This window comes from Cyprinus carpio, chromosome B17, assembly GCF_018340385.1.
Source record: "Cyprinus carpio isolate SPL01 chromosome B17, ASM1834038v1, whole genome shotgun sequence".
NCBI classification, from domain to species: Eukaryota; Metazoa; Chordata; class Actinopteri; order Cypriniformes; family Cyprinidae; genus Cyprinus; species Cyprinus carpio.
Genome location: NC_056613.1, coordinates 13,562,392 through 13,585,072, shown reverse-complemented (window position 1 = coordinate 13,585,072; position 22,681 = coordinate 13,562,392). Strand labels below are relative to the sequence as shown.

At 38.7% G+C, this 22,681-nt stretch overlaps 2 protein-coding genes across 3 annotated transcripts in view; both read right to left on the bottom strand.

The window, feature by feature from the left end:
- The window catches only part of larp1b (La ribonucleoprotein 1B), a 31,043-nt gene extending 21,015 nt beyond the window's left edge, over positions 1 to 10,028 (bottom strand). For both annotated transcript variants that reach the window (XM_042742377.1, XM_042742378.1), the window contains exons 1-3: positions 9,302 to 10,028; positions 2,258 to 2,319; positions 993 to 1,052 (exon numbers count right to left, since the gene is read on the bottom strand). In XM_042742377.1, the coding sequence (XP_042598311.1) occupies positions 993 to 1,052; positions 2,258 to 2,319; positions 9,302 to 9,665 (486 nt within the window). In that variant the 5' untranslated portion in view covers positions 9,666 to 10,028. The remainder of the gene's footprint in view (positions 1 to 992; positions 1,053 to 2,257; positions 2,320 to 9,301) is intronic.
- Positions 10,029 to 12,254: 2,226 nt separating this feature from the next.
- nrde2 (NRDE-2, necessary for RNA interference, domain containing) lies at positions 12,255 to 22,681 on the bottom strand. The gene is given in 17 exon segments (XM_042743111.1): positions 12,255 to 12,478; positions 12,603 to 12,674; positions 12,765 to 12,906; positions 13,800 to 14,092; positions 14,094 to 14,441; positions 14,704 to 14,934; positions 15,132 to 15,304; positions 15,434 to 15,446; positions 16,391 to 16,552; positions 17,682 to 18,074; positions 18,157 to 18,518; positions 18,521 to 18,615; positions 20,136 to 20,279; positions 20,765 to 20,916; positions 20,919 to 20,931; positions 21,213 to 21,330; positions 22,457 to 22,681. Coding segments are annotated over 17 exon segments (2,898 nt in total). The 5' UTR covers positions 22,518 to 22,681; the 3' UTR covers positions 12,255 to 12,352.

Here is a 22,681-nt window from a genome sequence, read left to right as displayed (position 1 = left end):
TCATGGTCAAAAGTGGGCCATATTATTTGTGTGCTATAACCCATATAATGTTCTGAAGAACTTTGAATGCACACAAGTGTGTTGGGAAAGTTACTTTTAAAAGTAATGCACTATAATATTGTTACTCCATAAAAAAAAATAACATTGTTATTTAGTTACTTTTTATGGAAAGTAATGCATTGCGTTTTTGCCACTTGTGCTGGGCTTGCTTTTTTAATTTTATTTTTGTTTTAATTAATAAGCCTCAGTCTAAAGGAAGTGACTCTGCACCTCACTCCCAATTTCTCTTAAAATGGGCAAGGTGTCAGTGAATAAATGGGAAAACAAAGTAACTTCAGATATTTCATTGTAAATTTAAAAGTAATGCGTTACTGTACTAGTTACTTGAAAAAGTAATCCAATTACGTAACTAGTGTCACTTGTAAGTCAATCCAATATCGTTGTATGGTAAAGAGCAGCTCAGATTTATTTCTAAATCCCCCTTTGCCTTTAAAAGTAGAAAAAACAAAGAAAGATGAGGCTCTGGAAAGACAAGAGGTTTAAGAATGCCAGGATTTATTTCATACATGTATAAAACTTTTTTATTTTTATCTTATATTTTCTTTATAAAGTATTCTTAAACCTTTTTGACTTGTAGACACCCAGCTTCCAAGCTGACATCTGAATATCTGAAAAAAATTATAGTTATACTTTCGGACGTTTCAAGAAATAAATTTTAGGGTTCACTTTTTCTTAATTACCATTTTTTAGTTTTTTTTCCACAAATAGTAATTTTTCTACTTTACAAAATATTTTTGAACTTGACATAACAAAAATTCATATTCATTATAGAAATTGCCATGATTTTTGATTTTTTTTCCACAAATAGTAATTTTTTTATTTTATAATATGTCACTGTTTCCATTATGTAAATCAAATAATAAAAGCCTGGAACTGAACAAACTTTAATACAAAACAGCCAGATTGAAATTTAAATGCAGTGTCTTCCTCACCTCCTTATTGGCGATTTCTCCAGGGGTCGGCCAGTTTGTGATATCACTGAAGTCACCTGACTGTAAATGGAAACGAAAGAAAGAGAGAAATAAAGTTACATCTGTACTGAAAGTTCCCATCCTTCATCATGATCTATTACTACAACAGCCAACTCCTGTGTTAGTATAAAAATGGGAAACAAACACCTCCCATTTGATTTGAACAAACAGAAAAACAAAAAAGCAGGATCATTCCCTAATGTTTGTCAACTGAAAGGCAATGAGCAGATGCATGCTATCTCAATGTCCAGTTCGAATGATTTGTAAAGAGGCAGCTGCTCCACTCCACTGATGTCTGTGTTCCAAATACTCCTGAAGTCGAGTTTTAACCCTACCTGACAACTTTGTCAGTATTTAACACACAAAACATAATTTTGACTCTGTGGGGGAAGTGTGGCTTTTCCTTTCTCAGAGATCATTTGACCTTCTATTACCGGAGGAACGTCAATCATTCCTCAAGCTGCGAAGCAACCCAGAATTCCAAGTGGCATATTGGATTCCACTATCGTCCCAAAATGGGTCCTGGGTGTCCCAGATGCTAAAGCTAGACGGTAGAAACTGAATTTGTAAGGCAGTTAAAATGGTATAACAGATGTGAACTAACAAGGGCAGTCATAACAAACCAAACGTGTCACAGTCCTTTAAAAAAACTAAAATGCATGAGGGATGAACACAGAATAATATGCTAGGGGTCACGAATGTACAAGGGAACCTGTCAAGTGGTGTATGTGAGAGTAAGTGGAGACAAACTAACATGCCATGCCATGGAGTCAGTCAAAGGGACAACTCTACTGCCCCTGTTATGACTAAATCTGAGCTCTCCATGTGCTCTCTCTGGAATGCCCCGCTGAGGTAAAAGTCAAAAACTTATGTGCTGACTCTCTGTTGACCATCACCCACACAAAAGACTGAACAGAGCGAACAAATATCCACTTAAATACAAACACAAGCCAAGCTGCTCAATAACTGACTGCTGCTGACCCCTGATCCAGACCAGGACATCCAGAAACTAGACTGTTACACAAACAGACTGGAGGAAAAAACTGCCACTTTTACAAATAGACAGCCCAATAAATAAATAAATAAATAAAAGATCTCCATATGGATTTATATAGTATCTATAATTAATGACTGAGATTAAAGTTTATTGTTTCACCTCCATTAAACAAAAAATGCAGGTCACGTGGCCTCCTCTGATGGCGATCCACTGCATAAAAATGACTAACCTTACTGGTCTTCCTGGATCTGGGTTTGCTGGCACGGACAACTTTTGTAGGACTCTGGGGTTCTGTGGACAGAGAACAAAATCAAGAGAGAGATTATGTTTGATATAGTTCATTAAATAAAGCAAGGAAGCAAGAAAGCAACCAAGAAAGCAAGCAAGAAATAATTTTTTATTTTATATTGTCATTGCTGTTATTATTATACCATAACAGGCAGAAATTACGTTTGCAAAGTTAAGAAAAACTGACTTCTGCAGAGTTAAGAAACTACAAATGCAGAACTATGTCAGTCAGCCACTGAGTGTGAGGCCTGTCATAAATGCTTAAATATGGAGCTAGTTTTGTCTTTGCCTGTGGACACGTGCAGTATGACCTAAACATTCTGAGTTTAACTAAAGTGAGGGCATTTACACATTAAACCAACTCCTACATATTACGTTTGTACAGTAACCACCTTTTAAACCAATTTCAAACAGGAAAAACTTGAGCAATGTCGTAGCAATGCCTTATAACACTTGGTAAAACACCTCTCCCAGCTTTACAGGGCACACAACACACTATTTCAAAACAGCTGTTAAGTACATAAATACAATGTCTGGATTATCTATAAAACACCTCCAGGCTACAAAGTTTAGTTAATTAATAGCTCATAGTATGACCATAAATACTGCATTTCTTTAATCACGTGCCTCATGAATGAATACTGGATTTTCATCCTCTGGGTATACCAGATCTGCACTCAGTCTACAATCGTCTCTCTCTCTCTGTGTCCAGTGTAGGTAGGTCGATACAGACTAAGTGCTGTGGTCAATTATCTGGGAACAGCTTCACTTAGATTGTAAAGCCACACGCCAGCACCTGCACAGCAAGGTCCTCACCCACACGCGTAAAACATTAACTTCCTTTGCGAGATGAAGCAGCAAACAACATTTCTATGAGGGCCAGTGAAAGTGGAGTCATCCGTGGTATTCAAATCCCCCCAACACAATGACACGGCCCCTATGGGTATTTGTGCCGCTGTTCACACAACCAAAAAAGCAGCTACATCCTCACAAACTGGCCCCACTATAATAACAGTCACACCAGCAGATATAAACAGCGTTTTTTTTTTTTTTTTTTTTTTTTTTAACAGCAGAAGGACTATGATGCTAATGATAACAGTGTAAATGTTGGTGTAGTCTAGCCTAACCTATTTAAAAGACAAGAATGATCTTGCTAAGGAAGTTAGCACAATGTATGTGACACAACTGTATGTCTGACTTTGATGAACATCTATCCTTTCATTGCAACATCGGGGGCTTTACAATTGCACAGGAGGAGTTTCTTTGTGGAGTTTCTAAATTCTTTGTGGTTGTGGAGAAACAATCATAAACACTCTAAGATTAACATTCTGGTCTTAAATGATCAGATCAAATCAGCTTTATTCTTCAAAAATACAGCAGCATTCAAAGCTTTTTCCCTGTGGGAGAATCAAACACTACTTGGTTGAAATTGCCAACAAAACCGGTTCAAATTTCTTTACTAAAAAAAAAAAAAAAAAAAAAAAAAAAAAAAAAAAAAAAAAAAGCTGTCAGGATTAAACAGGCAATAGAGAGGGACGCCCATTCCTGGGAGTGTCCGGGGTCCTTTATCATTACTGAAAGGATGGCCTGTATTGATAAGGCACTGGGTGCTTGCTGACAGTGTGGGGTGTGACCATACATACAAACTTACTGATACTGTCCCACCGAAACCTTTCAGTCAGTAAATACGGCCTGAGGCTTAATAACTTAATCAGATGCAAACGATCATTTAAATCACTAAAATGTCAAGCCACTTGGGTTGCTCTTGCTATGTCAATAAATAAAAGCTTAGCAAAAGTTTGTCAAGTAACTAGGGTCAATGACATGTTAAAGAAAAAGAAAAATATATTTTTAAATTATAAAAAAATATAAGATGTACTCTTTACATTCATGTTGGTTTCATATAGAACATTTTCAAGAAAAGTTTAAACTTAATTTGTTTAAAAATGTCAAGTGGTGTAACTGTTAATTAAGTAAACATTATATTCAAAGCTTTCAACATTGATAATTATAAAAAAATATTTTTTGAACACCATATTAGAACATTAGAATTTCAGAATATCAGCATATTAGAATGATTTCTAGATAGAATGATCTAGGTTCTATCTAGGGTTATGTGACACTTAAATGGTTAGTTCACCCAAAAATGAAAATTCTGTTATAAATTACTCACCCTCATGTCGTTCCAAACCTGTAAGACTTTTGCTCATCTTCAGAACACAAATTAAGATATTTTTGATGAATTCCGAGAGCTCTCTGAACCTCCCATAGACAGCAAGGATCCTACCATGATCAAGGTTCAGAAACGTAGTAAGGACATCGTTAAAATAATCCACATAACATCAGTGGCTCAACCGTAATTTTATGAAGCTACAAGAGTACTTTTTGTGCGCAAAGAAAACAAGAATAATAACTTTTTTCAACAATTCGTCTCCTCCATGTTGAAACGCCTCTCGGGCATGCAAGTGCAATTCCTATCTCTTTGAATGGGAAAACATCAAATTCTTTCAAACTGTTCACTAAGCTTACAATCAAATTTCATATTTGAAATCACCAAAGAAATCTGACAACAACTGTGTCATAAATGTTTATTTTGCTCAAATATTATTCAGGCTAGATCAAACAGTGCGCACGCGCAGTCCTAAGTGCACGTCTCAGAACGCAGACTGTTTCTATGGCAACTTGGACTACTAACGGCAGCTGCAGTGATGCGCTGCCTTAACTGATTAGCAATTGGCTCTTTCATTCAGAAGGTGGGGCTTCCTGCAATTGACCTATTGGTAAGCCCCTCCCCTCGAATGCAGCTAAGCCAATGGCAGTTAAGTATCAGCTGTACGGGGAGCGGAACTTGGACATCTTTAGGTTTCAGTGTCATAGAGAAACATTGGAAGATCCGAAGTTCGCATCAGTTTAATGGTGTTTATGCTACAAAACTGGAAAAACGATGTGCCTAGGCTACTTGTAACACTAATTCCAATTCTCCTGAGAGGATAGGCAATGTAATTTATTTTATTCCATTTCCTAAATCAAACCAAAACAGAGCAAAATGTCCCTAAGCATTCAACCCCAGTCACAATGAAGATGAAAACTTACCGATAGGTCAACTGAGCAGCCATATTGAGCACTGCATTTTTTCCCCTTCAGAACTATAGGAGTGACACGTCTTGGGTATTCTATAGTGCAACTTATGTCACAGATACGTTTTTTGCGTTTAGATCAAAGCGTAAACAACGTATACACAAACATAAGTTGCATACATTGTTTACATATGTGATACTCTCCAAAATGGCGCCAAGGTGACGCAGAGGACACAAATTGTTGAATAAAATAATTATTTTTGTTTTCTTTGCACACAGAAAGTATTCTTGTAGCTTTGTAAAATAAAGGTTAAAACACTGATGTCACATGGATTATTTTAACTAAGGGCTTACTACGTTTCTGAACCTTGATCGTGTTAGGATCTTTGCTGTCTATGGTAGGATCAGAGCTCTCGGAATTCATCAAAAATAATTTTCATTTGTGTTCTGAAGATGAACAAAAGTCTTACGGGTTTGGAACGACAGGAGGGTGAGTGTTTAATGACAGAATTTACATTTTTAGGTGAACTATTGGAGTACTGGAGTAATGCCTACTAAAAAAAAAAAAAAAAAAAAAATCAAGATTGCCATCATAGGAATAAATTATTTATTCATAAAATACATTAAAATAGAAAAGTTATTTTTAAATTGGAATAAAAATTCACAATATCACTGTTTTTATTGTTTGTTTGTTTTGTTTTTTGTTTTTTTTAATAAAAGCAGCCTTAATAACTATAAAAGGCTTCTTTCAAAAACATCTTACCATCCATAAACATTTGAAAGGTAGTGTAATACAAACAGTGCACCAGCAACAACTAGAAAGAGTTTGAAAATGTGACATTCACATTAAGCCACATAAGTTTATAACCTCAAAAATGACCACATACAGGTATCACTACAGTAAAAGCAGACAAAGCTGCTTACAACAAACCCTATGGTTGTTTGACGGGGGGCAGTCTATTCTCAAATGTCAGCTAACAAGTCATGTGTACATACTCTAAGACCAGAGTAATGATTGTTAAAACACTGCTATCAGTCCATGCATCTGACAGCATTCTGATCATTCAAAGCAAAGCACACATTTCGGATTTTCAACACAGATCCCTGAGGATCAACCTGAGAGCTTCTTTCACATCACAGTCCCATTTGTAAATACTTGGAATCGTGACATGAATCCTACATTACAGAAAGCACAAAGATCTTTGGCTTAGCAAGGTCAGTGAGATCTACAGCTCTGTTTATTCATCAGAATAATGACACAAACAATGCATATAGATTGATTTATAACTCACACAACAGACTGTGTTGGATTGGTCAAACCACAAAGGAGAAATGCTCATTTATGACATCTCCATTCAAACTGAACACAACTGTTTCTTCATAAGGAAAAACAGGAAATTAGCCATGTAATTCAGACACTCGACAATGTAATTCAGCTGAGGGGTTTGATCATTCAAAGACTGACATATTGGAATTTAATCACCATACAAAACACTGATTGCCCAGGAGTGGCTTGAAAACATCATCTTTATTTGACAAGATGTCTATCACCCAATACTGGTTACAAAGAAGAAAACAAACAAACAAAATAATGGGCAGTGATGCACCAAAAGTTCAGCAATCGAAAATAATGAGCCAATACAGCAAAAAAACTAAACAAAACAAAGACCAAAATTGGTTGTAGCATCTATTTCATGCCCACAACGTGAAAAGGTGACAAAAGATAAACAAGTTGGCAAAATTTAGCAGAAATGGGGATCGCACCTTAATTGTCAAAACTCAATATATTTATGCTATTTTTGGAAAAAAGACTGCAAAATTGAATGGTGACCTACAGCAATCAGATCTTTTCTTCTGAGATGCACAAACTTTCTTAAAGAAGTTTCAATCAGCCCCTGAAATAACATTCTCAAACTAATGAGCATAACTGTACATCTGCAAATATCTTGCTCTTCTGGTTTGTGATCTCCTTACTACCGTCAGTGATGTTTCGTTATTCAAACCAAGTTATTTAAAGGTGAAGTGCCTTTTTTTACTGCATTAACATTACCTGTTTTCAAACAGGTTTCCTATACACTTCCCCCGTCAACCACAGTCAGACAAACAGACAGTGTCACCCAAAACCATTGCCATTGTTTGAACATTGGTCCATTGCTGGAGCCAGTCTATTTGAAATCAAACCAGAACAATGTGCCACACTTCATCAGGGGAATTAAACTACGAACAGCTAAATTATTGCGGTCTCTGTTTATTCTTAACATCACCAATGTACATACATAACACTCTAATGTGAACAAAACCCATCAGATGGTCTTATCAATGTACACAGAAATATTCAGTTTAGGGAGTGGTCTGTTACAACATTCCTTTAAAACTACTATATTGTCAAAAGGTCAGCTCAACAGGTGAGCCGCACACTACCACAAACACAATGAGGATCCAAAAACCAAGTGTTCAAGTACTTTTGAAGTGCTTAACAGCTGTGTAAGTGGGGTTGAAACTCAGTGTGGAACGGTGAGGGTGTAAAGGCCTCTCACGAGCTCCTGCTGGAGTTGCAGTGCTCAGCACTCCACGTGCTCCCGTGCAACTCGATCAGATGGGGTGGGGAGAGGGGTTAAATCTGCCCACATCAGCAAGTCTGTCCAAATACACCCAAATGATTGAGGCACACACGGGTCTGTCGGCAGAATGATGTGGGAACGGGCGTTTATTCCCACTACCACCATATTTGGTCACATCACAAATGGAAAAAAAAGCCTACGGGCTTCCTGACAACAACATGCAGTGCGCTTAACTTAACTAAAACAACTTAAACTAGCCCCAAACCTATCAAAATAACGTCCATGAGTAAATATGAGTAACATAACAGGGACAGGTTCTTATGTGTGTGTTTTTACGTATTATCTAACTTTAAAAACAGTTTTGTTTTTAATCAGGCGAGCTAGGACAGAACAGCATAAGTCAGCCAAACCACAAACGAGATTCCGAGACTAAAAGCCTTAAACACTGCAGTCACAACCACTTATAGATCCTGTCAAATGTGTGAATAAAACAGAGTAGTGTGTCTTTCAGTGCTTTATAGCGCATTAGTGGATTAAACGATCTGTGGTGCTAGCGCGTTGCTAAAAAGCGATGTCCGATTCGTGAATGAATCGTTCTTTAGAGTCGGACCTTTTCAATGAGAACCAAAGCGATCTCTGAAATGTTTACGAATCGGGGTGTTACAAAATAAAGCGTATTAGAAATATGTTTAACACTTTATCGAATGCCAGTTTTATCTAACACTGCTGGTATCAATAAATTGTGTTTTATTCAATTAAAATGAGCAAAAATGAACTCTAAAACCAATTCATGTAAAATCTAATTATAGTCTAGTGTTTGAACCCAGTTCATAAGAACGAAATATACTTTTATAAATCAAATTACAATTAACACTCTTAATAATGAACAACAATAAGTGGCCAAATACGTTTTTATTAAAAGGTTTTAGGACAATATGTCACAACAGGTTGCCAAGGGCGACGTCATAACGTACAACAATGCCTGAATCAGTCAATCCAACGAACTGTTCAAACGAACCGACTCGTTGAACCATTAATAGTGCTAAAGCTAACAGGTCACGCCCTCGCGACTGATTGGTTCGTTTCTCTGACCATGTATGAAAAACAAACTTTACGGCTATGGGCACAAAGTTTATCAATTATCATAAATTGAGAGAATAGACGTAGTTATCACATGTTTCAAAGCACAGCTGCACGAGCACGCGAAAAAGTATATAAAGGTGAAATGACAGTTTAATGGCCGCTCCTGTTTGCAGTAGCACATGCAAGCTAACAGAGCACATGTGTACATGAGAATAAATGCTGTCGGAGGCATAAACGTGTGTGTCGTGAGCATACACTACCTACCTGTTTGTAGCGAGCTGTTGGTGGCATTATTAGGAGGGCACGCGTTCCTCTTCGTCCACGGGTTCACTTTTGGCGGAGGAGCCTCGATCACTTTCTTCTTGGCAGTTTCTGCTTTGTGGCTTGATGCATTCTGCTCGTTCTCCTTGTCGTTCGTGTTGTCCGTGCTTAACGTTAACCCATCCGCTATGCTTTCCATGACCCCCTGTTTCTGATGTTTAGAGTCGACCTGAGGAGGATCCTGCTGCCCCTCCTCGTGGCTGGCTCGATCAGGTTTCTTGGGTCGATCCGTGTCCGACTTGTTTTGGTTCCCTTCGCCCAAACAACTGACTGTCACGTCCAAGTCACTCGCAACTTCAGTGGTCATGGTTCAAAAGCGCAAACGCACACGCGTTGTTATTTTCTCGATATCCAGCAACAGTTATTTTCCAGCGCAAATGGAGAAAAGGACTCGGTCAAAGCTGTTTTGCAGCTAGAGCACGAGTTGACAGCCAGCAGCTTGAAACGCGGCGGAGAGCTGCATCGGACTTTTTCCTCTTCTTAAATGTCAAAATGCTCGATCCCTTAAAGAAGCCATGCTGTGCGATCACACTAACTGAGTATAATAAGCCAGACGAAAAAAATAAAACCTTTGCCAATGTTTTCAGTCCACTTCACGATTTGGCTGTTCTGCAACTCGCCTAAATAAAAGGAAATACTACGAACGGCCACGAGTCATTGGACGAGTGTGTGGCGCCTCTCTGTCGCCCCTCGCGGCCACGCGGCGGTACTGCAGAACCGGAGAACGTGGTTGATCAAAGGCAGGGTTGCCATGTCCACTTTTTTAAAGAGGCTTGTTTTATTTGTAAAGTTAGCGGGTTGAATTTTATGTGCTTATTTCCACTCGATAGTGCTTGGTTCCATACCACAACAAAGAATGACTGACCATTAAAAGTCAAATATCTTTTTTTGCTTGTTTTGCGTTTAATGTTTTATAATCTAAACTAAAAAAAAAAAAAAAAAATACAGACTGAATGTCTATACCTCAAAAATAGTTTTAATTAGCAAAATAATAATATAATAATAATAATAATGATAAACTAAAAATAAAATATGGCATCCAGTTACTGTAATTTGTTTCCTCTTTCACTTCAGTCTCACCTCAAATTATAAGTACACAACTTTCCATTTTTTCCTAGGTAGATGAAATCGTTTTATTTGTCCTTTATTCTCATGGTCAGTAAAAGATGCAGCTTTACCTTGTTTGATTTATGTAAGTTCATTGTACAATACAACACATCAATTCATTCAATCAATCATTTTTCTTTGTAATTCCTGTTAAGAAGTTTAATGTTTTGTTTGGGGCTTGTTTTTCTAACGCGATCTGGCAACAGTGAGCAGAGGCAGTCTGACGTGGCCTTTCCCTCGGTCAACACACATAGTCACAGACTGTTACAAAAACATCAAACGGGGTATCACTCAGATTTCATCAGCTGGTTTAGACTGTTTGTCAAATTACAAACGTGAACACGTTTACAGATAGACGTTTTAAGGAGTAAGTAACGTTAACTGAGTTTGGTTGAGCATCACACCGAGAGCACAACAATGTGCTGTTATGTGTATGTTTATCAGAAATTGTGCTATTAATAAAAGAAGACAGATGAAAGTAACCGTTACTGTGGATGTAACTCAAAATGTTTTGGAAGAAAATGGTAATGAAAGTTTGTAATTACACCACCAGATGGAGTTCTTGCACAAAATTGTGACGCTCCTTTTATTTATTGTTAAAAAACGTCACGTGATAATTAACGTGATAAAAATATCCCGTTTCTGCTTCAACAGTGGACAAAGAGCATAGTCGTCATAAGATATCTTCCCTAAATTTGACAAAGAAAAGTAGTGCAGGGATAATGTTTGTTTAACGTCCTCAAATGACTGGTGTGACATGAAATGTCAGGCTTTTCAGTTCGCCTCCGGTTGCCACACTTTGCAACTACAGTTCAAATTTGCAACAAAATATTCAACTATTCAAGTGTTTAATTGAAGAAATAACACAGTACTTTTAATGCACTGCTTTTCAAATAAATTATATGAAACATTATCTTTTAAAATGATGAAAACCACTAATACACCACAGTACAATCATGCATTTAATTAAGAAGTATATTAAGGATATAAAGTCCTCTCTTCGAAAATGTTCAAACTGATGTTTATGAAAATTCATATTAAATTTAATCAGCTAGCAGATGACAGTTCTGTGGATCATCTGTTTATGTAAGAGTGATGTACCATGTTCTTCCAGAGCCATTTAGTCAGCTCCTCGTGACCTTACACAGTAAAATGAAAAGAATTAGCTGTGAGGAAACTTGTGCTAGCTTTGTCATACCAAGCCCAGAGATGTTGTTGGGTAACATTTCACAAGACATTATGACATCAGTTCCATCTCCTACTTTTTAAACCCCAGAGCAAACCCAAACATTATTGTGATAAATCCTCCCTTTCACCATGGCACACTCACATTGGCATAATGAATATATTTGGACAGTTTGGATGAAGAATTGAATGCCATAAGCATTAAAAACCCAATCCTCCTCTCACCAACCATTTCACATCAGTTCAATGCATGTCTTAAATTTCAGGTTCAAATCCAGCACCTCCTGCCCCTCAGTTGAGCAGAACATTCAGCATGGGGGAGATGAAAAGACCAAACTGCAGTCTAAAGATCAATTTAAAGCATTGCAACAACCTCTTGGTATTTGAAGATAATCCTAATCTGAGGTTGTAAAATTGTGGGTCAAATCCAGGACAACATTAAGAGCATTGAGAGAAGGTATTGATGCCCTCTGCTGGCCAAAAGAAAATACTTGCTGATTGTAACTGGCTTTAAATTTATTCATAAAGAGAAGTCACTCAACTAACTGAAACATGAAACCATGATGAATTCTCACAAACATTATAAACAAATTAGAGAGACATCTTAATACTCAATATATCATTTATTTCCAAAATCATGGAAAAATAAAAATAAAAAACTTTTTTTTTTTTAAGCTGTTGTTATGGGAAGGGTTTTGATGGCTAGTCCTCCAGCAAGATGTCCACCTCCTCCATGGGCACTCACAGACGCAACTCCTTCTCAGTCATAAGGTCTAAAAACTCTTGCACACGTTCAGGGAACAGCTGCACTGCATCCATGTACAAGCCCTGCAAATACACACATGTACAAACTGTAACGCACATTAGGAGTCTGAAAGTAAAGTGTTAAGTGTGCAGACATGTTCACAGTAACATGCTTCTCAGTACCTTGTGTAAGTACATCTTATCATACCTTAACCCAGGGCACTGCCTGTAGGGCCTTGTAGAGGATTCCACTGCCCCTCTCTGCATTCCCATCACATACCTGTAGAAAACACACAAGAAAGCAGCTCACAACCCCTTACCTGTAGCTATTTCTGAACATTGCTCAATTGTCATTTGTTTACAACTTTACCATGAAGTTCAGATACATTCTCTGGAGCAGAGGACAGTGGGCCCCATGTTCAGTTGCTGTAGCGTTTTCAAACAAACAGCAGATACGGTTGCTAAGACCATTATTTGGCATGGTAGGCAGGGCTTCTCCAGGACGATGAGACCTGGACAAAGATGAAATCAGTTACTAAATCAGATTAGTGTTACTACTCAGGTAGCTAACTTTTAAATAACTTTAATTAATTGGCTCTGCATAAAATCTCAACCAGCTGTTCTTCCGCCGTGGCAGAAGGGTGATCTGAATGAGATCACTGACTGTAAAACACTATAATAAAAAGCTACGACACTGACCTTTGCTGCAACGCTGAGAATGCAGCACACTTGTGTCACGTTTTGAAATGTACTTTGACACATTAGCTACAATGTGTTAGACTGAGCTTTGCCAGAAGTGTTTGTTCACAAAGAAAATGAAACGAAAGGAAACTAAATGAAATGACAAGAAAACAAACAAAAAGGAAATTAAACAAAATTGACCCTTTTGCAAAAAAGTTACTGTTGCTATGTCCGACAAGCCATGCTGCACTCACACTACACGTTCTGTTCTGCTGTAAAAAATACATTGAAAAGCAAAGAGGAATCTGACAACACGCCTCCAGAGCAGGTTACTTCTGGTATGAAAGGCCTTTGACATTTTTTCAAAGAAATTCAAACAATAAATACTGTTTTGCGGCTCTTTAATGTGTTGTGACAGATCACTGTATTGCCTCAGACCAATCGTCTTTTAATATTTGCTTAAAACACAAAATAAACATGAATGAACATCAGAACTATTTATTTCAACCGTGAAAAGATGTCAATACACACAATATTCAAGTTTAACCCCACCAAAGTTTATCTACCCTCCTGTCAGATTTTTTTTGTCAGACAAAATGGCGGATTCGTTGTTATGATTGGTCAGAACGCCTGTCAATCAAGCTCTTTACAAGGGCCAATGGAGAGAGAAAAAAAATAAATAAAACTGAAAAACGAAAGTCCAGTAAAACTCTTTTTTCCTCACCTCTGAACAGAGACCAGCATCTGTCTCAGTCGTTGCTCTGAAGTAATGGCGAACAGACACGGCACAATACTGTTCGTTTTCTTTGCCACACTGTGGAAAAACCTGCGGGCATGGCCTGCGTTGTGATAGCGGTTCTCTGTTTGAAGGTAGAGTTGCCATAATGAGGCGCTGAAGGGTAGTAAGGAGAGGGCATCTGTAAGTGCTAGTCTTAGCTGAGAGAGAGGAAACACACTGGTGTTGGCGTGGTGGTGCAGCAGTGCGACATGTTTGACAGCAAACTGGAGCTCCAGTATTGCTGCCTGTGCCCTCGGCTAATTTAGTGAGAATGTAGACAGCTTTGGAAGTGGGGACTGTCCCACTGTTTCAGGCCTGCTCTACCTCTAATTGGGCATAGAGAAAGCAGAGGTTACAGAGAACAGGATCATTAAGGCCTGTAGTCACGCCCATGCCCAAGGCAGTGTCAAATACTTTGCGTGCCTCCTCCAGATTACCCAGAAGCCACTCCAAATGGGCATACTCTCTCCAAAGTGCCAGTCTGCCCCTGTTATCTGGCTCTTTTATCAGTCATTTCGCTAACCGTTTACTACGCTTCCCCTGAGACTTCAGTCGCCTTTTATTTCCACTGCGTAGACATCTCAGCACCTACAATAGAAAAGCAATGAATAAGGCTGTAGACTAACACAAACATGAAAGTAAAGAAGTGCAAAAAATAGTGGCTCTGACAATAACTTTAAAGAAATATCAGGGCCATAAAATTAGAATTTCTATATTTATATTCATATAATTCATATGAATCATAAGATTATAATTACAATGTAACATACATAAATAGAATTTATAGTAATATTAAATATCATACCATACAATTATATAAGTTTATATAATATTATATAATTTATTTTGTATTTAATATAATTAGGAATATGACTAATAGAGAGGTCAGTGGTCGCTCCGGGTCTGGACCCTCTTCAAGGAAGGCGAGATCGTCCAATAGAATGTTTAAGGAAGAGGTTGTAGAGAACCTTCCTGAAGGTCCAGGCAGACCTAGGAACTGCAGGAATGACAGGATCAACTGCAGCTGGAGATCTGGTCTGTCCACATGAATCATAGATGGGCCGATATCATCAAACAAGACCTGCATGGAGACAGAAAGAGATTTAAGCATAAATAGAACACTGATAACATCTTTAAAAAATTTTATGACTATACATGATTGAACTATAAACACTGAGTGTAGATGAGCATTTCAAAATCCATTTTAAACACAAATATGCAAAATCATCTGCATATGTCATTTGGGTTTACTCATCAGGTTGTCAACAAACATCGCACCTGCCTGTCGGGGTCTTCACAGTCCTCTTCTGATTGGCCCTTTGTTTTATCTGGTCTCCATGGGAACCAGTGGTTTGCCTCTCGGGATGCCTCCACATCTAACCAGATCTTCCACTTAGGCCAGGTCTCGTCTTTGATCTCGGAGTCATCCTGCTCTTCGTCGTCATCCTCATCTGCAGGCCAGAGTTCACTGAAATGTTAGCTCTCAGAATCAATAACAAAAGGCTTTGATTTGGGGGTGATAGAAGGCATGATGTTTTGGAATTGGTCAACTCTTTGTTTTATCTTTATCACATGATTACCTAGTCCCCATGTCTGCGTAAAATAGTCAGAAATTCCAAACATCAAAATAGCTTTGCACAAAATGCTGAAGCACTAGCTATACCACCTCTTCCGGTTTGTCTGATTTGTCGTTCTGTTTTCTGACTTGTTATTTTGTTTTCGAATTTGTCATTGTGTTTTCTGATTTGTTATAATGTTTTCTGACTTGTTGTTGTTTTTTTCTGAATTGTTATTTTGTTTTTTAGATTTGCATTTGCGTTTGTAATTTGTTATTTTGTTTTCAGATTTGTAATCTGTTTTGCCCTTCACGGTCACTGTAAGATACAGTGAAGAAAGCAGTCAAATTCGCCACAGAATCAATAACATCTCTGTGATATCTTGTGAGAAGCATTCTAATTCAGGGCAGAATTCTGTTAAAGCCGATATCATAACAAACGCCACTATTGTGGAAACCAGGAAAACCACCATTCACCATGGATTTAACATAGTAATAACATAGTAATTACTGAATTTGAAAGCTATTTTTAATGTGACATTCTAATAAATGTCTATTTGACATCTGACAGGAAACATCTTAGAGACGTATTGCAGATGAGCAAGCACTCTAAAAAATACATCTTGCATATATAAATGCAGACATCACATAGACATCTCCGAGATGTACTGTTCATGTGCGATTAGGGTGAGTGCTTTACGGTCAGGTGCTGGTGCCACCTTCTGTAGAACTTAATTGCACTGGTGCTGGTTTTCCTCAAATGTTTGTCTGAAGCCATACAATGTTCCTCGAAATCAGAAAAGTCATAACAGTGTTAGAAGAATGTTGTCTGTGGTATATTTTCACTGCAAAACAAATATTTCCCGCAAGTCATTTTAGGCCGCAAAATCAGAAAAAAGTTCCGCAAAATCCTGGAGGGACTGATTAAAGGATATAACTTTTACAAAGGGTTTTAATGCATTTGGGTTTGTGTGTACTGTACCTGTTGTCTAGTGGGAAGGTTTTTCACACTGTCAGACTTGAAGAAAGTGAAGTCCAGAAGGGCTTGGAAGAGACACACAGTTTTCTCAGTGTGACCCACCTGCCGCAGGAAATGGCACTGCTGTAGAAAGATATCTGCCAGACAAGAGAGAACACTTTGTTTCATTTATGATTAAAGATATCTGTGAAATGAGAATTAATATGATTGAAATAAAGTTTTAACCAATACAGACATAGATATAGGTAATACTACAGTGCCACCTCAAGAGGGCAGCACAGAGTCACAGATCTGTTCAAGGAAAACTTTCCTCAAAAACGATCTTTTACTCAACCACGTTGTTCCATACCTGTATGACTTTTGATCCAAGAAACATAAAAGCTTTAAGAATATAAATGATGAACATATTTTATTTTCTAGGTTAACTATATTCCTTTCAACTCATTTCTGAACCTCAGGCATGCATTCAACATTGACCCTTCACCTCATAATAGACCTCATAATCAGTCTGGTCCAATCTGTGTAAAAATAATTGTGTTTGTGTGTAGATTTCAGCTCAGTTCAGCAAATGTGGGCCCAGGGAGTGCTGGTCCAGATACACGCTGCACACTGAGCAGAAATATCGAGGTGATAGTTTAATTAGGCTACTTGAGAAGCCAGTGATAGAGAGCACAGAAAAGCAAGGGGCCTGGCTCAAAATCTGATCATTCATCCACACACACACACACACACACGTCACAGAGATTTTAACGCCTGTTCATTTCGGCGAATCCCAGTACAGGGAAGCCCGGGACAGTGATGTTTGTGTTCTGACTCTCTCTAAACAGACCCACACAATACACCCTCTAAACTAGCTGACAAACAACATGCCAATCTACTGAAAAACACCACATCATCACCTTTTAATGTTGCCTGCCAGTCGATCCCTGCCACACACACACACAAAGGTTGGACAGCCCCAAACATACTCCAAAACTTACACTTGCACAAATTGCACATGAGGTGCTTAACTCAACAAATAGTTATGCATGTAATCAAAACACATTTACAGTTTCCACCAACTGCTGTCACAGCAACATGAGGGGAGGGAGGGAAAAAAATACCCACGGCTGCAAATTCACATCTCTGAACAAGTGAAACGCAAACTATGACAATGCAAAAATGACCAGAGGACACTATGAGATATTAACAGGAACATGGTGAAAAAGCTATCTGGAGATTCCAAAAGTTGCTAAACACTTGGCAAATTTGGTAAGTATCTACATTTTACAAGTATAAAATTTGGCTATACCTAAGAGGTCCTCCACTTCCTGGGTGCCTGGACATCTTGGACTGCACTGAACGTGCTTAAACACTTTCTGAACACGCTGTTGACCTTTGACACTGAGAATGTGCTGAAATGACTCTGTGTAAAGAGAAGATACTTCCTCCATAAAGGCGCGCTGTTTGGATGGATGAACGCTAGTTTCTTCCACCCTTTCTGCAGTGTGGTACGCTCCCATAGTTCCTTGCACAGGCCGAATTTCTCCAGTTTCAGGTCCACGTTGGCAGGGTTACTTTCCACTGCCCTCTCCACAATGGACAGCTTCTTCTCCAGCACAGCACGAAGAGACATCTTCTTCATCTCACCATCAATGTCAGTGTCACTGGCAGCAGAGAATGACCTAGAACCAAAAGCCAGTTCATCCTGATCAGAGACAAAGAGAGAGAGCAATTTATGTTAGGTAAGGAAACAACGAAACACGCACTATTCCTCTCTGGAGGCCTACCTGGAAGTGTACAAAGTCCAGCCACAGCTGAGTGTCCGTAGGATTCTCCTATAGCTTCCTGTTAAACTCCTCCACCCGTGGACTCAGAAGGGTCCTGCTGCTCCCTTGAGCCTCAACATCCTGCTGATCTCCCTTGACCTCCGGTTGACCCTTGCCCTCCAGCCAAAGGGAGGTTCCACGGTCATAGATGCCCAGCGGATTTATCCACGATAAGGGTGCCTGGATGGAAGAGCCCTGCTCTTCAGTGCAGGCTGAGAGCTTGATGTAGGTATCAGTTCTGACGGCATTGCCCTCAGAGACTACGGGGAAAGCAGACAGACTATCTGACTGTAGCAGCTGACGGGTGAAAGGACAGAAATAGCTTCTTCCACTCGCTTCTTCTCAGCGCCACCATCGTTCCAGTTCACAGCCTGCATCCTGACGTCTAACCCCAGGCATGAGCCTCCATTCCTCTTATACCTGAAATGCAAAACAATGCTGAACTGGTGAAGAACCACTGAGCTTTGCAGAAAATATGAAGAAATCTTTTAGATTCCATCTGGGCCTACTGACAGATGAAGGACAAAGTAAAAACAGAAGTTGGCAGGTGTCTGAGTGAGGATGAGATGACTTGAGAAGGTGAAGGGAAGAGATCGAAGACGAGGGATTTGTATCCTCTTTGGAGCAGCACTTGACCTTCTCAAGAAAAGAGTGCCGTGATGCACCTCTGTACACTCATTCTGTACACACTCTTCACACATGATACCGATCAGCTTTAGAGGAGTGTATATGGTGAGAGGGGGATGTCAGGAGAGAGGGACAGTGAGAGAGAATGTGAGTATTGATTGTGGTCACTTAAGTTACAGGTGGCAGCTCTGACACCAGATTAAAGCTGATAGGAGCTGGAGAACAGCCAGGTGTGAGATTTGTTGCCTCTGAGCAGCTAATAAACCCTTCACTATAGCCTACAGTGCCAGAACACTGGAGTAAATAAGACCCAGAATGACACTTATTGAGAGCACAGGCAGAGAACTTTAACTACTGCTGCATGCTGACATCAAAATAAACTAGATTTACATTTCCAGAAGAAAACATCAGTGCTTGCAAGGCAGTGAAAGACATTTTAGGCTTTGGTTTGGACACCTCTGCAGTATGCAATATCACAAAGATTTTAAAAGGCAAGCATTTTAAAAGTGAGTGCATTTAAACTGATAACTATCAAAACATAAACAGACATGTGCTCATTAACAAATTACGGGTAAAGGGGTTTACATGTAAAGCAAAACTGGGCGAACAGGTAAAATCTTATTCCCTGACACAGGTTTACTCAAACCATAAAAAAGCGCTATCAAAGGTATTTACATAAATCAATTAAACGTTGTCAAGTTAAAAGCATAATTGGTGTAAGATATGCATGTAAACATACTACATGTACTCAAACTGTAATCTTAATTAAATCCCAAAGACTAAAAAGTCTGTATAAGCAAGCAATCCATTTAAAATTACTTAATCTACAAATCAAAGAGTCAAATCCTATAAGTATATATGTGTGTGTGTGTGTGTGTGTGTGCTTGCCTTGCATTCTAATTGTTGTAAGCATACACTTACAGTACTATAAGTATAATATAAGTTAGCCAATATAGACGTATTTATTAAAAATTAACTCACTCAATAAGCAGTGACCAATAAATACAAACTCAGTAGCCTATTACAAACAGAATGGAGTTGGAATGCAGAAAATTTTATGTGGATTTCAAAGGGTTTCCGCAAACAGAAGTTGGGGTTATAAAAGCAGTTGAAAGAGAAACATGAGCACAATACACACTGCAGCTCTCTCGTACGCACACAGTCGCAGTGCTCCCCTGCATTATAGAGCATCTGGCACCTTCTGCTGCTGCTGAGACTGGCTGACCTTCAGAGAGCCAAACAGAAAGAATGAAAGAGGAGAGCATCTGTGTGCAAGACAGACAGACAGACACAGAGATAGTGAGTTAAGTTACCTGGCTATGTCTCCCCTATAGAGAGATTTGTATTCCCAGTTGGCACGGTCAGCTCTTCTGTCAATACAGAAGGGGGAGTCAGTGGGGGTCTGGAGGTCATCCAGCCAGATAAAGGTCTCGCTCACCCGAACCTGAGCTTCCTCTCTGCAGCCAAAAAGATGAAAGACAAGGACATTAAAAACAACACACACCATCATCCAAAAATCCAGGGTTAAAAGTGTCTTAAATAGACAGTCCAGAATTACGGTGATGTTTTGTGCATTTTAATGTTTTAAAACAATCCAAAGAACAAAGAACAATCTTTGTAAGGTACTTGCAAATCTTTCAGATTTCCCCAAAAGAAACAGGTCACCCACAAACTGAAAATACCTGCTTTTGTTGTGTACAAAATAGCTGCATTATCTTTTTTTTTTATTTCTACTTCAATGTTTAGTGGAAGAAAATAAGTCATACCATTTGAAACCGCATGAGGATGAGTACATAATGACAGGATTTTCACTTTTGGGTGAACTGTCCCTTTAAGAGATTAAACGTGTGAAGCCTTTTAAGCCTGGTATAGATGTAAGTGGGTACAAAGATCAGAGACTGACTGTGGATCAATGTACTGCGGGATTTTTCTATGAACACACCTGTCAGCATTCTCCTTTTTTAATGGGTCACTGGGGTAAACTGTGTCTGATTCAGATCCACTGCTTTCCGAGTTATCTGTGTTCTTCTTCTTCTTGTGTTTTTTCTTCTTTTCCTTCTCTTCTTCGATCAGCCATGGCTGTCTTCTCTCTCTTTACGCTTCTGCTCTCTGCATAGACAAAGAAAAAGGAAGTTCACCATGTTCTCTGATAAACAGACACTCAGCAGAAGTATACCTTTTACAGTCAATTTAATATTTCAACGTGTTTAAATATGTATGTGTGTAAATATTAATAAAACTGGGTACTGCATTTCAAACTTTCAAAACTTTTTTTTACAAGATTAAGCTTGAAATCAAATAATAAGATCCCCTTTAGTTCTTTAATCACACAGGTGATAAAGTTAATTTATTCAGTGATTAACTGCACTGTGCTTTAAGGATCAGATGACCTTTTGCCTGCTGGTTCTTCTGCCTCTGCTTGCACTCTCTCTGTGGCCCACTGGTGAGTCTTCAAAGCATCTTCTGTGCTGAAGCTCTGATTACTCAGCCATTCCAGATCTGCTGGAGTTGAGAGAAGAAACTTTCGGTCAAACCAAATTAGCTCTGCAGGCCTCTTAAGAAGTGAATAAATCAGTCAGTCATGACAGACAGCCTGTCCAAATGAAGCAAAACCTCAGAAGACCACATCTGATGTGATTCACACGCAAAAACAAACAAACTGTGCATTAAAGAGGGTTGATTCCCTTAAGCAGGTAGAAAGAGAGAAGCATGATGCTATCTATTATTCTGTGGACAGCCTGGGAAGAAGCCAGATGCATTACTGACCTGGCCGATATTCTGCACAAATCCCCCACAGCAGCAGAGGTTATCTGCATGCAAGAGCAGTTTGTTCTTTTCTACTGTACTCAACGTGAGAATGCTCCTTTCCCAATAATTTGATATTGATTAGCTGGGATGTGTCTTCATCTAGTTTATTAAGTGCTCAAAGATGGGATCCACTCGAACAGAACGGCTGACTGATTACAGTGCGCTGAACTGCAGCCAAATCCATAAGTAAGGTCCAGTATTTGGCATACAAGATCATTTGTGACTGCAGAATATGTGCTAGTTAGTGGTGCATATAAGCATCACTCCAACTATTGCTCACTTTGAACAAACCCAAAGTATTAAACTTTTGCAGTGTAACTTGTCACAAATATTTGCATATGGACAAAATTGTTTCCAGAAAAAGACAGAATCTAGTGTACCATAACACCACTAAAATAAAAACAGAAGATAGTTCCTAACAACATGCACAATATTTTTGTATTTCAAATTATTTAGATTTTAAAATACGCCATGTGGCACTGTTTTTAATGTTTTAAGAGAATCGAGGAGCAGAGATGCTTCAGAAAGGATTTAGTTCAATGCAGTACTTTCCAACAGATTCATCACAAATCACTGATAAATACGTATAATACTACAGATGAGCGAAAATTATCATAAAATTCAAATTGACACTGAATTTAAACTTAAATATAAAGGCTGTTACGCACATATTATTACTGTTGATCCGCGTGTGATGCAGTTGTGCTCAGTTACAGTAAATCATGCAGCGTGTATAGTAATAATCAGCACAACTGTTAGGCTTTCTTTACAGGTTCTCTGATCTGATCCTGTATGGATCTCTAAACGCAGGTCAGAAAGAGCTTACCTCCAGCACCAGTAGATCTGTTATTGCCTGACAGCTCAGCGAAGGACAGGAAAAGAGCCATGTTTCTTCACACAGATCAAAACAGGCGCGCGCCGCTTACGTCATCCGCCTGCGACCTGGAAGGAAAGCATGCAGCGAGTCAAAGACTCCTTTGAACAGTTAAAGAACCAGTTACAAAAATGATTCAGCAGTTCGTTTATGCTATGACATAATTACAACATAGAT